Source organism: Trachemys scripta, chromosome 1 (assembly GCF_013100865.1).
Source record: "Trachemys scripta elegans isolate TJP31775 chromosome 1, CAS_Tse_1.0, whole genome shotgun sequence".
NCBI lineage: Eukaryota > Metazoa > Chordata > Testudines > Emydidae > Trachemys > Trachemys scripta.
The window spans coordinates 140,878,156-140,890,968 of record NC_048298.1 but is presented as its reverse complement, the minus strand read 5'-3'; the positions used below and the strand labels follow the sequence as shown (position 1 = coordinate 140,890,968).

Sequence of the window (12,813 nt, the reverse complement as noted above, 5' to 3'; positions counted from 1 at the left end):
CCCCTCCCCGTTGCGCCACGCCCCGGCCGGGGCGCTCTGAGCGCTCCCGTCCCGAGTCCCGCCCCCGGGCAGAGACCGAACCAAGCGCGAGTGATAAGGGGGGGGGGGGGGCCAGCCTCAGCCCCAGGTCAGCGCTGGCTCTCGGGGCGGGGCCAACTCTCCGGGCCACGCCCCGTCTGCCACGCGCCCCGGCGCAGGGCGGGGTCACGGCACAGAAGCTGCTGTCGCGTTGCTCTCAGTTTCCACCCGCCCAATCCGAGCCGGGACTGAGATCACGTGACGGAATCTTGTTACCTGCGACATCGCTTCGCTTTCGCTTGTGGCGGGACCCGAGTTCCGCTGCCGCGATGAAGTGTGGGGGGCTGACGGGTGTCCAGCCGGCTACCGCAGAAACGCAGCAGGTTGTCGATGAGGTGAGGGCGTGTGGCCGGGTTAGGCGGGGTTGTAACATGTGCGGGTTTCCCCGGACACGTCGGGCGTTTCGGTCTTTACATAGCAGGGGCGGGGATTTACAAATGTCCGGGATTTCCCCCTCCACGGCTATGTAAAGACCGAAAAGCAGCTAACAGCGGGGCCGGGCCGTTGGTTCGGGATTCTTTGGCAGCCAAAGCCCCTTCCTACTCCCCCACTGCAGCCTCACATGCGAGCAGCGCTGGTGGGGAGCGGCGCTGGAAGGGGCAGCCAAAACCCCTCCCCCGCTTCCCCCATCACCGGCAGTGCTGGGGGGGCAGTGGGGATGGCAGCCAAAGCCCTTCCCCCCCCCCCTTCCTTGTAGCCTCATATCTCCGGCAGCGCGGGGGAGCGGGGCTGGCAGCCAAAGCTCCTGCCCCGCTTCCCCCCTCCCCTGAAGCTTCAGATCTCCGGCAGAGCGGGGCTGACAGCGGCCTCCAAAGCCGCTCCCCTCCTCTGCAGCCTCAGATGCCGGCAGCACTGGGGGGGGGGGAGGGGGGCTGGCAGCCAAAGCCACTCCCGCGCTTCCCCTGCAGCCTCAGATCTCCGGTAGCGCTGGGGGGGCTGGGCACTCCGTGGGGCACAGAGCCAGACATGCTGCTCTAAGCTGAAGGTAAGGGAGCTGGAGAGTTCTCCCTTTGAGAAGGGGCATGGGATCCCCGGGGGAAGTGAGTTGCTTGTCTGTATGTTCTAAATAATAGCTGCTCTTCCCTTAGCAAAATCCTCTCTACGTTTCCTTTCTATTTTTGCCTCATTTTCTCCAGTTTATAGGTCTATAAAGCCTATATTATCTATTCATGTTAATCTGTCTCTCTGTGACCGTGTTAAATGTGTAACTTATTTTACTAGAAAAATAGCTGGAGAGATAATAATAAGACTATATCACCCAGCACTCTAAAGAGGATCTGTCCTTTACATTTTGTGAATAGGAAAAACAAAACTTGTCTTTGAATTTTATTAACCAAGGTAATTGCTTTTAACACATCAGGAAGAAAGGCAATGACTTTAAGACCTGTTTGTATAATAATGGAAATATTATGGTTTCTCACTGGCTAACTGTTACAACATCATTTCTTTTGTTTACAGCCACTGGCAGTAGCTATATAATCCTTTACCCACAATAGTGTTCTGTAACATTTGCCATGGCTAATGTCTAAATTCTTGCCAAGGTTTTCATCATATCCACAGAACAGAGATTACATTAATGTAACTGCTAGCTTCAATTCATACTAGTGCTTGTAAAAACTGCTTCATCAAAGCACTTAGTTCAATTTTGCAATAAATATCAGAATCCAATAAAGACTATTAAATCTGACTCATTGCCTACATATGTATTATATTTGGAGATGCAGTCAGCTGTTATTCAACAGTGATACAAACTGTCGTGAATATAAGACCTGGCCTATAAAACTTCCTCATAAAAACTCACTGCAAGTCATGCATTAGGAGAAGAATTAAGTGCAAGTCTGAAAATGGCCAATATTTTATATTTGAAGATTCAAGTTCTTTGATCTGGCAGGAAGGTGAATATAAATCCAGAAGAAAATGAAAACATTTAAAGTGCTTAGCTTTTGGAGATCTTCTTGGAGCTTTCTCTATTGACGAAGATTTCAGAGAACTTTTTTAAGTTACTTCTATTCTGCTTTTATTTACTGAAAGATCCCCTTTTCTATGAATATTTATCAAGGTTTTTATTACAATGATGGAGAATGACTATTTTTTGTTTATGGGAGTGTAGCAGTAATTTTAAAATGTGACTCCCAAACTCTTGAGGACAAGTGCTGTGGCTGGACATGCAACTCAAGTCACTGAGGTCAGGGGACAGGTAGGGAGTGGGATCCTAGGGGGGCAGTTAGGGTGGGGGGGTCTCAGGAGGGGGCAGTCGGGGACAAGGAGAAGAGAGGCTTAGATGGGGGGTAGAGTCCTGGGGGGCGGTTAGGGGAAGGGGTCCCGGAAGGGGGTGATCAGGGGACAAGGAGTAGGGGGGTTGGATGGGTTGGGGGTTCTGTGGGGGGCAGTCAGGGGGCGGGAAGTGGGAGGGAGTGGCTAGGGGGTGGGGCTACCCCCCATGGAGTGTCCTCTTTTTTGAAAGTTCAAATATGGTAACCCTAGGTTAGGGAGCTGCTAATCTGGGGAGGAGGCCTTTGGCCCGAGAGCGCCTGTTTGAGGGGTGGGGTGACCATATTTCCCTTCCTTATGCTGAATATGAGACACCTGGTAAAATAACTCATTTTCAAGTGAGTTCAGCGGCAGTCAATCAGTACAAACATTCAGATTAACATCAAGTTGACTGAGCCCATGTTAAAAAGACAGTGAGAGGGAGAGCACGTAAAGGGCTGAGAGGTGGGCAGTAGAGGTGATACGTAACTGGCCACCAGTTGGCACCTGCCCGCACTCACCAGCCTTCGCCACTCATGGCGCACAGCCAGTGCCGGCCAGAAGTAGGATGAGGGGGCTGGGCCCTGCTGGCTCCCCAGAGCTGCCTGCACAGCTCTTACAATGGCTGGGCAGTGGCTCCGAGGCCCCCATACCACTCCAAGAGCCGTGCGGGTAGCTGTGGGGAGCCCACGCGGAGTCATGGACCTTCCACCTCCACGGCCCAGTGGGGATCCTGGGGGACACGTTGGCCTGGCTGGGGAGTGGGGCCTCAGGGGGGAAGAGGAAGGGAAGGGGGCAGAGTCTGCCCTGGCAAAAATTGGATGGGCCAGGCCTATCCACTTTCAAAAAGTGGGAGGGCTATGGCCCCCCTACCCCTCTGATTCTGGGGTCCCTGGACCTGTATAAAGTCCCAAGGGCAGACCAGAAACCAGATTGGAATTTAGACTCCCCCTTGCTCCAGAGGAAAAGTTATCTCTGCCAGCCCTGTATCTGGAACAAATTACAGTAGAACCTCGTTTATCTGATCTAATTGGGACTGGGGCCAGATCAGATAATCCAAAATTCAGCTAATCAGGAGAATAGGCAAAGAGCTTTTTATCCATTATTTTAAAATGTGAAGTTGCTTTTAAACTAGCTGACCTTGCCCGGAAAAGCATTAAAACATACATACCCCCCTATTAGAATCATGGAATCGTTGGACTGGAAGGGACCTCGAAAGGTCATCTGGTCTGGTTCCCTGCACTCCTGGCAGGACTAGACCATCCCTGACAGTGTTTGTCTAACCTGCTCTTAAAAATCTCCAATGACAGAGATTCTACAACCTCCCTAGGCAGTTTATTCCAGTGCTTAACCACCCTGACAGAAAGTTTTTCCTAATGTCCAACCTAAACTGCCTTAGCTGCACTTTAAGCCCATTGCTTCTTGTCCTATTCCCAGAGGTTAACGAAAACAATTTACCTCCATCCTCCTTGTAACAACAATCTTTTATGTACCTGAAAACTGTTATGTCCCCCTTCGGTTGTCTCTTCTCCAGACTAAACAAACCCAATTTTTTCAATCTTCCCTCATAGGTCATGTTTTCTAGACCTTTAATCGTTTTTGTTGCACTTCTCTGGACTTTCTCCAGTTTGTCCACATCTTTCCTGTAATGTGGTGCCCAGGACGGGACACGATACTTCATTTGAGGCCTAATCAGCATGGAGTAGAGCAGAAGAATTACTTCTTGTGTCTTGCTGACAACACTCCTGCTAATACATCCCAAATGATGTTCGGTTTTTTTGTACTCTCCCAAACGTGATTCTGACTGGCCAGCCTCAAACTTTTCAAGCTAAAAGAGGATGTGCAGCAGGTGGAATTATAGAAATGTAGGGCTCAAAGGGACCTTGAGAAGTCAAGTCCAGCCCCCTGTGCTGTGGCAGGACCAAGTAAACCTAGACCATCCCTGACAGGTGTTTGTCCGTCTTGTTTTACAGCTTCCAATAATGGGATTCCACATCCTCCCTTGGAAGCCTATTCCAGAGTTCAACCACCCTTATAGTTAGAAATTATTTCCTATTATCTAACCTAAATCTTCCTTGCTGGAGATTAAGCCCATTACTTCTTGTCCTACCTTCAGTGGACATGGATAACAATTGATCACAGTCCTCTTTAAAACAGCCATCAACATACTGGAAGGCTGTTATCGGGTCCCTCCTCAGTCGTCTTTTCTCAAGACTAAACACATCCAGTTATTTGAACCTTTGCTCATAGGTCAGCTTTTCTAAACCTTTTATCATTTTTGTTGCTCTCCTCTGGACTTTTTCCAGTTTATCCACATCTTTCCTAAATTGTGGTGCCCAGAATAGGACACAGGACTCCAGCTGGGACCACACCAGTGCTGAGTAGAGCGGGACAATTATCTCCTGTATCTTCCATACAACGCTCCTGTTAATACATCGCAGAATGATATTAGCCTTTTTTGCAGCTGCATCATATTGATGACATATTCAGTTTGTGGTCCACTATAAATCCCAGAACCTTTTCAGCAGTTCAACCACCTAGATAGTTATTTCCATTTTGTAGTTGTGCATTTGATTTTTCCTTCTTAAGTGAAGTACTTTGCACTTGTCTTTATTGAATTTCATCTTGTTGAATTCAGACCAATTCTCTGATTTGTCAAGGTCATTTTGAATTTTAAACCTGTCCTCCAAAATGCTTGCAGCCCCTCCCATCTTGGTGTCATCTGCAGATTTTATAAGCCTATTCTCTACTCCATTATCCAAGTCCTTAATGAAAATATTGATTAGTACCAGACCCAGGAATGACCCCTGCAAGTCCCCACTGGATGTGCTCTCCCAATTTGACAGCAAACCATTGATAACTATCATTTGAATACCAGTTGTTCACCCACCTTATAGTAATTTCATCCAGACCACATTCACTAGTTTTCTGATGACAATGTCATGCAGAACTGTGTCAAAAGTCTTACTAAAATCTAGTTATATCACGTCTACTGCTTCCCCCTCCCCATCCATTTGGTCAGCAATCCAATCAAAGAAGGAAATTAAGTTGGTTTGGCAGGATTTGTTCTTGATAAATCCTGCTGACTATTTTTTACAACCCTGTTATTCTCCAGATGCTTACAAACTGATTGTTTAATAATTTGCTTCAGTATCTTTCCAAATATTGAAGTTAGGCTGATTGGTGTATAATTCCCCGGGTCCTCCTTGTCCCTCCCACTTTTAAGATAGGTACTTTGTTTGCCCTTATCCAATCTTCTGGGACCTCACCTGTCCTCCAGGAGTTCTCAAAGATAATTGCTAGCAAGATTGCTTCAGCTAATTCCTTAAGTACCCTAGGATGAATTTCATCTGCTCTGCTTGCATATATCTAACATATCTAAATATTCTTCAACCTGTTCTTTCCCTAGTTTGACTTGCATTCCTTCCCCCTGGTTGTCAATAATTGTGTTTGAGTATCTGGTGGTCATTAACCTTTTTAGTGAAGACTGAAGCAAAATAGGCATTAAGCACCTCAGCTTTCTTGATGCCATCAGTTCTTAGCTCTCCTTCCCCACTAAGTAGACGACCTACACTTTCCTTCATCTTTCTCTTACTCCTGATGTATTTAAGTAACCTCTTCGTATTGCCTTTTATGTCCCTTGCTAGGTGTAACTCATTTTGTGCCTTAGCCTTTCTGATTTTGGTCCCTACACACTTGTGCTGTTCTTAATAGGAGCATTGCCAGCAGATTGAGGGAAGTGATTATTTCCCTCTATTCGGCACTGGTGAGGCCACATCTGGAGTTGTGAGTTCAGTCCTTGAAGGGGCCACTTAGGGATCTGGGGCAAAATCAGTACTTGGTCCTGCTAGTGAAGGCAGGGGGCTGGACTCGATGACCTTTCAAGGTCCCTTCCAGTTCTAGGAGATGGGATATCTCCACTAATTATTAAAGATTTGGGCCCCCAACTACAGAAAGGATGTGGACAAATTGGAGAGTTCAGAGAGGGCAATGAAAATGATCAGGGGGCTGGGGCACATGAGTTACGAGGAGAAGCTGAGGGACCTGGGCTTGTTTAGTTTGCAGAAGAGAAGAATGAGGGAGAGATTTGATAGCAACATTCAACTACCTGAAGTGGGGTTCCAAAGAGGATGGAGCTCAGCTGTTCTCAATGGTGGCAGATGACAGAACAAGGAGCAATAGTCTCAAGTTGCAGTGGGGGAGGTCTAGGTTGGATATTAGGAAACATTATTTCACTAGGGGTGGTGGTGAAGCACTGGAATGGGTTACCTAGGGAGGTGATGGAATCTCCATCTTTAGAGGTTTTTAAGGTCAGGTTTGACAAAGCTCTGGCTGGGATCATTTAGTTGGTGTTGGTCCTGCTTTGAGCAGGGGGTTGGACTAGATGACCTCCTGAGTTCTCTTCCAACCCATATCTTCTATGATTCTATAACTGCTGGCTCTTTTGAACTGATTTTTTCCCTTAGATATTCTTCCCATCGGACCTTAACTAACAGTTCTCTGAGTTTGTTAGTCTGCTTTTTTGAAGTCCATTATCCTTATTTTGCTGCTCTCACTCCTTTCTTTCCTTAGAATCATGAAATCCATCTTTTCATGATCAGTCACTCAAATTGCCTTTCACCTTCAGATTCGCAACCAATTCCTTCCTGTTGGTCAGAATCAAGTCTGAAATGGCTGTGCCCTGTTACTTCCTCCACTTTCTGGAACAAAAACTTGTCCTGAATACATACAAAGAACTTACTGGAGATTTTGTGTTTTGCTGTATTACTTTACCAACAGATGTCTGTAGTTAAAGTCCCCCATTACTACCAGATCCTGTGTTTTTTGCATATTTTTGTTATGCCTCATCCACCTCCTCTTCCTGATTTGGTGGTTTATAGTAGCATATCCCCCCCACACACACACCATGACATGAACCCTATTTTTTTAACCCTTTTGATTTTACCCAGAGACTCTCAACTGGTCTGCCTCCTCCCTCCTTCTGGACTTCAGAACCACTTCTCCCTGTGAGATCCCCTCCCTCCTGGGACTGAAGATGCCTGTCAGTCACATGCTTTTGTGAGTCAGTGTTTCTGTGGTAATAACGTCAGCCCCCAGGCTGCATATGACTGTGGCTCATCTTCATCTGTGGAGCCAAGTGTTTTGCTTTAGGGTGGAAAAATATAATATGCTGATCCAGGATGTCTGCCTAACCTCTAACACTCAAAGCAGGGTCTAGAATCACTGAGGGGGAGGCCATGATATTACTGGATTTTTCTTTCTGTTTAGTGGTGCAACATTAGCTCATCAGCACTTCAGTTGTGTTTACACAGAATGTTTGGGGCAGCAGCGTGGCTGTTAATGCAGTGACGGGCACGCTTGGTCCACTATCTGGCTCTTAGTAATATCCTTACCTGTAGCACTGTAGGAAAAGGAATTGGGCTAAGACTGACTGCACCCTCTGTGGGTCGTATTCGCCCATTGTAAAATGCAAGATTGCTTGGGGGTTATTTACGTTTTGCATGGGGGGAATCGGGTCCAGAGGCGAGTTAGAGCTTCACCGCTTCAGTTTTAGAGTTTCATAACAGTACATCTCATTGTGTGGGGGGATGCAGGTAGGGACGGGAGCTCATCCCCTGTGACACACAGTATACAGAGTGGCCAGAGCTCCCTCTCATGCCCTATGAGAGGGAACGTGCTAGTATGAGTGGCCTAGAGCTTAGCTCAACTGTGAAGTGAGCGAGTTCTTGGTCCTGTCATCTTCTCCTGCGGGAAGTGGGGGGAGTCCTGGATGCAGGAATCTTCTAGGTACATTTCCACTCCACAATTTCACGGAGTAGCCTGAGGAGCAGCCAGTTGGAACCCTCTGTGCTTGGGGGGTGGGAGCAGGTGCGCTGACTCAGCAATACAATGGCAAATGTTTTTTTCCTCCTGTTTAATGGATATTTACAGGGAACAGGAATTTCCTTTTCTGAGCTGGATTGTGTATATACTCCTTACTGTGAGAGGTGGAGGGTACATAGCCATGCACCCAAAGAGGTGAGATCAGCTGTGCTGAGCTGGGGTTGAGGCAGGGACTACAAGGCTGCATTACTGGTCAGTATCATTAACTTGCCTTGTCCTTATAAGTAAAGTTTGAAATTATCCCTCTCTTCAACCTAAAGCCTATGCTGTAGCTCATGTGTTTCAATGATCTGAGCACAGAAAGACAAACTGTAACTTGTGAATTCTCTCAGGTTCTATCACTGCCTTTATCTAGGATATTAGACAAGTCACTTCCTCTCTCTGTACTTCAGTTTTCCTTTCTGTAATATGGGAATACGAATACCTAACTCACAAAGGGTTGTAAACCTCAATCAATGATCAAAGAATTTTTTGAAATGCAAAACACTTATTACTTTATAGCACTTTTTATTTATTATTATTATTATTATTAGTCAGAAGTATCATACTGTAAAAGATCCATTAAACAGACTTCCTAAAGTCTCTCACTTAACTGGCCTTCATTTATATTCCCATAGGAAATGGGATCCTTATTCTACAGGACAGTTTTAAAATATTTTTTTTAGACATTACTTCAGCACCAAATTATTTTATGGTTTAAAAACTTACTCCTGGGGGGATTTTGTACCAAAAAATTCAAAATGCTGCAACAAAAATTTAAAAATTCTGCACACAATATTTTAAAATTCTGTAATAGTCTGCATATTTTATTTGTCAAAATAATGCAATATAATTACTCTGGTTTCAATTATTTCGGTAATTTATTTAAACTACAATACAATGGATGGAGAATGGGAGTGGGGAGCATTGGTGGAAATCCCCAAACCCTCTTGCCTAATGGTAATGTATCTAGGTTTGACCCTTTATTTCTAGTTATTAGTCAACAAATATATGCAGCCATATGCTCAGTGTTATATCCTAGGCAACTGAAGAGCAAGTGAGGGCTGGGGAATCAAACTCACAATTTATACTGGCTACTGACCATCTCCAGAAAGGTCAGTAGCAAACAGTTCATGGACCACATTTTCATAGGAATTTTTTCAGTCCAAATATTTAGACCAGTTCTAATCACTAAAGCACCATAGGCATTTATAAGGCCATACTGTTCTTTACAAAAACAACAAGGAGTCCGGTGGCACCTTAAAGACTAACAGATGAATTTGGGCATAAGCTTATGCCCAAATACATCTGTTAGTCTTTAAGGGTATGTCTACACTACGAAATTAGTTCGAATTTATAGAAGCCGGTTTTATTGAAATCGGTTGTATACAGCCGATTGTGTATGTCCACACAATAAAATGCTCTAGGTGCTCTAGTTGGCAGACCGCGTCCACAGTACGAGGCTAGCGTCGACTTCCGGAGCATTGCACTATGGGTAGCTATCCCACAGCTATCCCACAGTTCCTGCAGTCTCCGCCGCCCCTTGGAATTCTGGGTTGAGATCCCAATGCCCGGATGATGCAAAACAGTGTCGCGGGCGGTTCTGGGTACATGTCGTCAGGCCCCTCCCTCCCCCGTTACAGCAACGGCAGACAATAGATTCGCGCCTTTTTACCTGGGTTACCTGTGCAGACAACATGGAGCCCGCTCAGCACAGCTGAGCTCACCGTCACCATATGTCCTCTTGGTGCCGGCAGACGTGGGACTGCATTGCTACACAGCAGCAGCTGCTAACTGCCTTTTGGCGGTAGACGGTGTAGCATGAGTGATAGCCGTGGGGCTGGCAGCCGTAGGGCTGCATTGCACCAGCCCCTTCCAGGCGATGGTATATTATGACTGGTACCCGTCATCGTCGTACTGGAGTGGCTGTCAATCATGGCCACCTGGGCAGACATGCTACTGTCTCGATGATGACGGTTACCAGTCATAATATACTATTTTCTGCCAATTGCCCAATATTGTCTGCTAAGCACCCAGAAGAGGCTGAGGGCGATGCTGGGTGCTGGCGGACGTGGGGCTGGCAGACGTGGGGCTGCATTGCTACACAGCAGCAGCCCCTTGCCTTTTGGCAGATGATGGTATATTATGATTGGTACCCATCGTCATCGTACTGGTATGGCTGTCACTCATGCTGCAGCGTCGGCTGCCACCTTAAGATGTAAAAAATAGATTTGTTCTGTATTCATTTGCTTCCCCTTCCTCCGTGAAATCAACGGCCTGCTAAGCCCAGGGTTTCCAGTTTAATCTTTGGGGGGACCATTCTGTGTGACAGTTGTTTGTGTTTCTCCCTGTTCCTGTACCTGTACGCCATGTCGTCACTCGGCCCTCCCTCCCTCCCGCCCCCCTTCTCCTGGTCCATCAGATACTACTTTCGCGCCTTTTTTCTGACCAGGCGCCATAGCTAGCACTGGGATCATGGAGCCCGCTCAGATCACCGCGGCAATTATGAGCACTATGAACACCACGCGCATTGTCCTGGAGTATATGCAGAGCCAGAACATGCCAAGGCGAAACCCGGACCAGGCGAGGAGGCGATTGCAGCGCGGCGACGAGAGTGATGAGGAAATTGACATGGACATAGACCTCTCACAAGGCACAGGCCCCAGCAATGTGGAAATCATGGTGTCACTGGGGCAGGTTGATACCGTGGAACGCCGATTCTGGGCCCGGGAAACAAGCACAGACTGGTGGGATCGCATCGTGCTGCAGGTATGGGACGATTCCCAGTGGCTGCGAAACTTTCGCATGCGTAAGGCCACTTTCATGGAACTTTGTGACTTGCTTTCCCCTGCCCTGAAGCGCCAGAATACCAAGATGAGAGCAGCCCTCACAGTTGAGAAGCAAGTGGCGATAGCCCTGTGGAAGCTTGCAACGCCAGACAGCTACCGGTCAGTCGGGAATCAATTTGGAGTGGGCAAATCTACGGTGGGGGCTGCTGTGATCCAATTTGCCAGGGCAATGAAAGACCTGGTGATAGCAAGGGTAGTGACTCTGGGCAACATGCAGTCAATAGTGGATGGTTTTGCTGAAATGGGATTCCCAAACTGTGGCGGGGCCATAGACGGAACCCATATCCCTATCTTGTCACCGGAGCACCAAGCCACCGACTACATAAACCGCAAGGGGTACTTTTCAATGCTGCTGCAAGCCCTGGTGGATCACAAGGGACGTTTCACCAACATCAACGTGGGATGGCCGGGAAAGGTACATGATGCTCGCGTCTTCAGGAACTCTGCTCTGTTTCGAAAGCTGGAGGAAGGGACTTTCTTCCCGGACCAGAAAGTGACCATTGGGGATGTTGAAATGCCTATCGTGATCCTTGGGGACCCAGCCTACCCCTTAATGCCATGGCTCATGAAGCCGTACACAGGCAGCCTGGACAGGAGTCAGGACCTGTTCAACTACAGGCTGAGCAAGTGCCGAATGGTGGTGGAATGTGCATTTGGACGTTTAAAAGCACGCTGGCGCAGCTTACTGACTCGCTCAGACCTCAGCGAAAAGAATATCCCCATTGTTATTGCTGCTTGCTGTGCGCTCCACAATATCTGTGAGAGTAAGGGGGAGACCTTTATGGCGGGGTGGGAGGTTGAGGCAACTCGCCGGGCCGCTGATTACGCGCAGCCAGACACCAGGGCGGTTAGAGGAGCACAGCAGGGCGCGGTGCGCATCAGAGAAGCTTTGAAAACGAGTTTTGTGACTGGCCAGGCTACTGTGTGAAACTTCTGTTTGTTTCTCCTTGATGAACCCTCCAACCCCCCCCCCCCCGACCGGTTCACTCTACTTCCCTGTAAACCAACCACCCCACCCCACCCTCCCCTCCCCTCCCGCTTGCAGAGGCAATAAAGTCATTGTTTTTTCACATTCATGCATTCTTTATTAGTTCCTTACAGAGGTAGGGGGATAATTGCCAAGGTAGCCTGGGATGGGTGGGGGAGGAGGGATGGAAAAGGACACACTGCATTTTAAAACTTTAACTCTTATTGAAGGCCAGCCTTCTGATGCTTTGGCGATCATCTGGGGTGGAGTGACTGGGTGGACGGCGGCCCCCCCACCGTGTTCTTGGGCGTCTGGGTGAGGAGGCTATGGAACTTGGGGAGGAGGGCTGTTGGTTACACAGGGGCTGTCTCTGCTCCTGCTGCCTTTCCTGCAACTCAACCATACGCTCGAGCATATCACTTTGATGCTCCAGCAGACGGAGCATTGCCTCTTGCAGTCTGTCTGCAAGCTGACGCCACCTATCGTCTTCAGCCCGCCACTTGCTCTGTTCTTCCCGCGATTCAGCCCGCCACCTCTCCTCTCGTTCATATTGTGCTTTTCTCATCTCCGACATTGACTGCCTCCACGCATTCTGCTGTGCTCTATCAGCCTGGGCGGACATCTGCAGCTCCGTGAACATCTCGTCCCTCGTCTTACGTTTTCTCTTTCTAATGTTCACGAGCCTCTGCGAAGGAGAAACATTTGCAGCTGGTGGAGGAGAAGGGAGAGGTGGTTAAAAAAGACACATTTTAGGGAACAATGGGTACACTCTTTCATTACAAGGTCGCATATTTCGGCTTGCAGGCA

At 47.8% G+C, this 12,813-nt stretch overlaps 1 protein-coding gene across 1 annotated transcript in view; it reads left to right on the top strand.

Annotated features, from left to right (window-relative positions):
- The first annotated feature begins 226 nt into the window (after window positions 1-226).
- Window positions 227-12,813, top strand: part of LOC117886168 (cystatin-B-like) — a 19,301-nt gene continuing 6,714 nt past the window's right edge. The window contains exon 1 of the mRNA XM_034787824.1: window positions 227-413. Within this exon, the coding sequence (XP_034643715.1) occupies window positions 348-413 (66 nt within the window). The 5' untranslated portion in view covers window positions 227-347. The remainder of the gene's footprint in view (window positions 414-12,813) is intronic.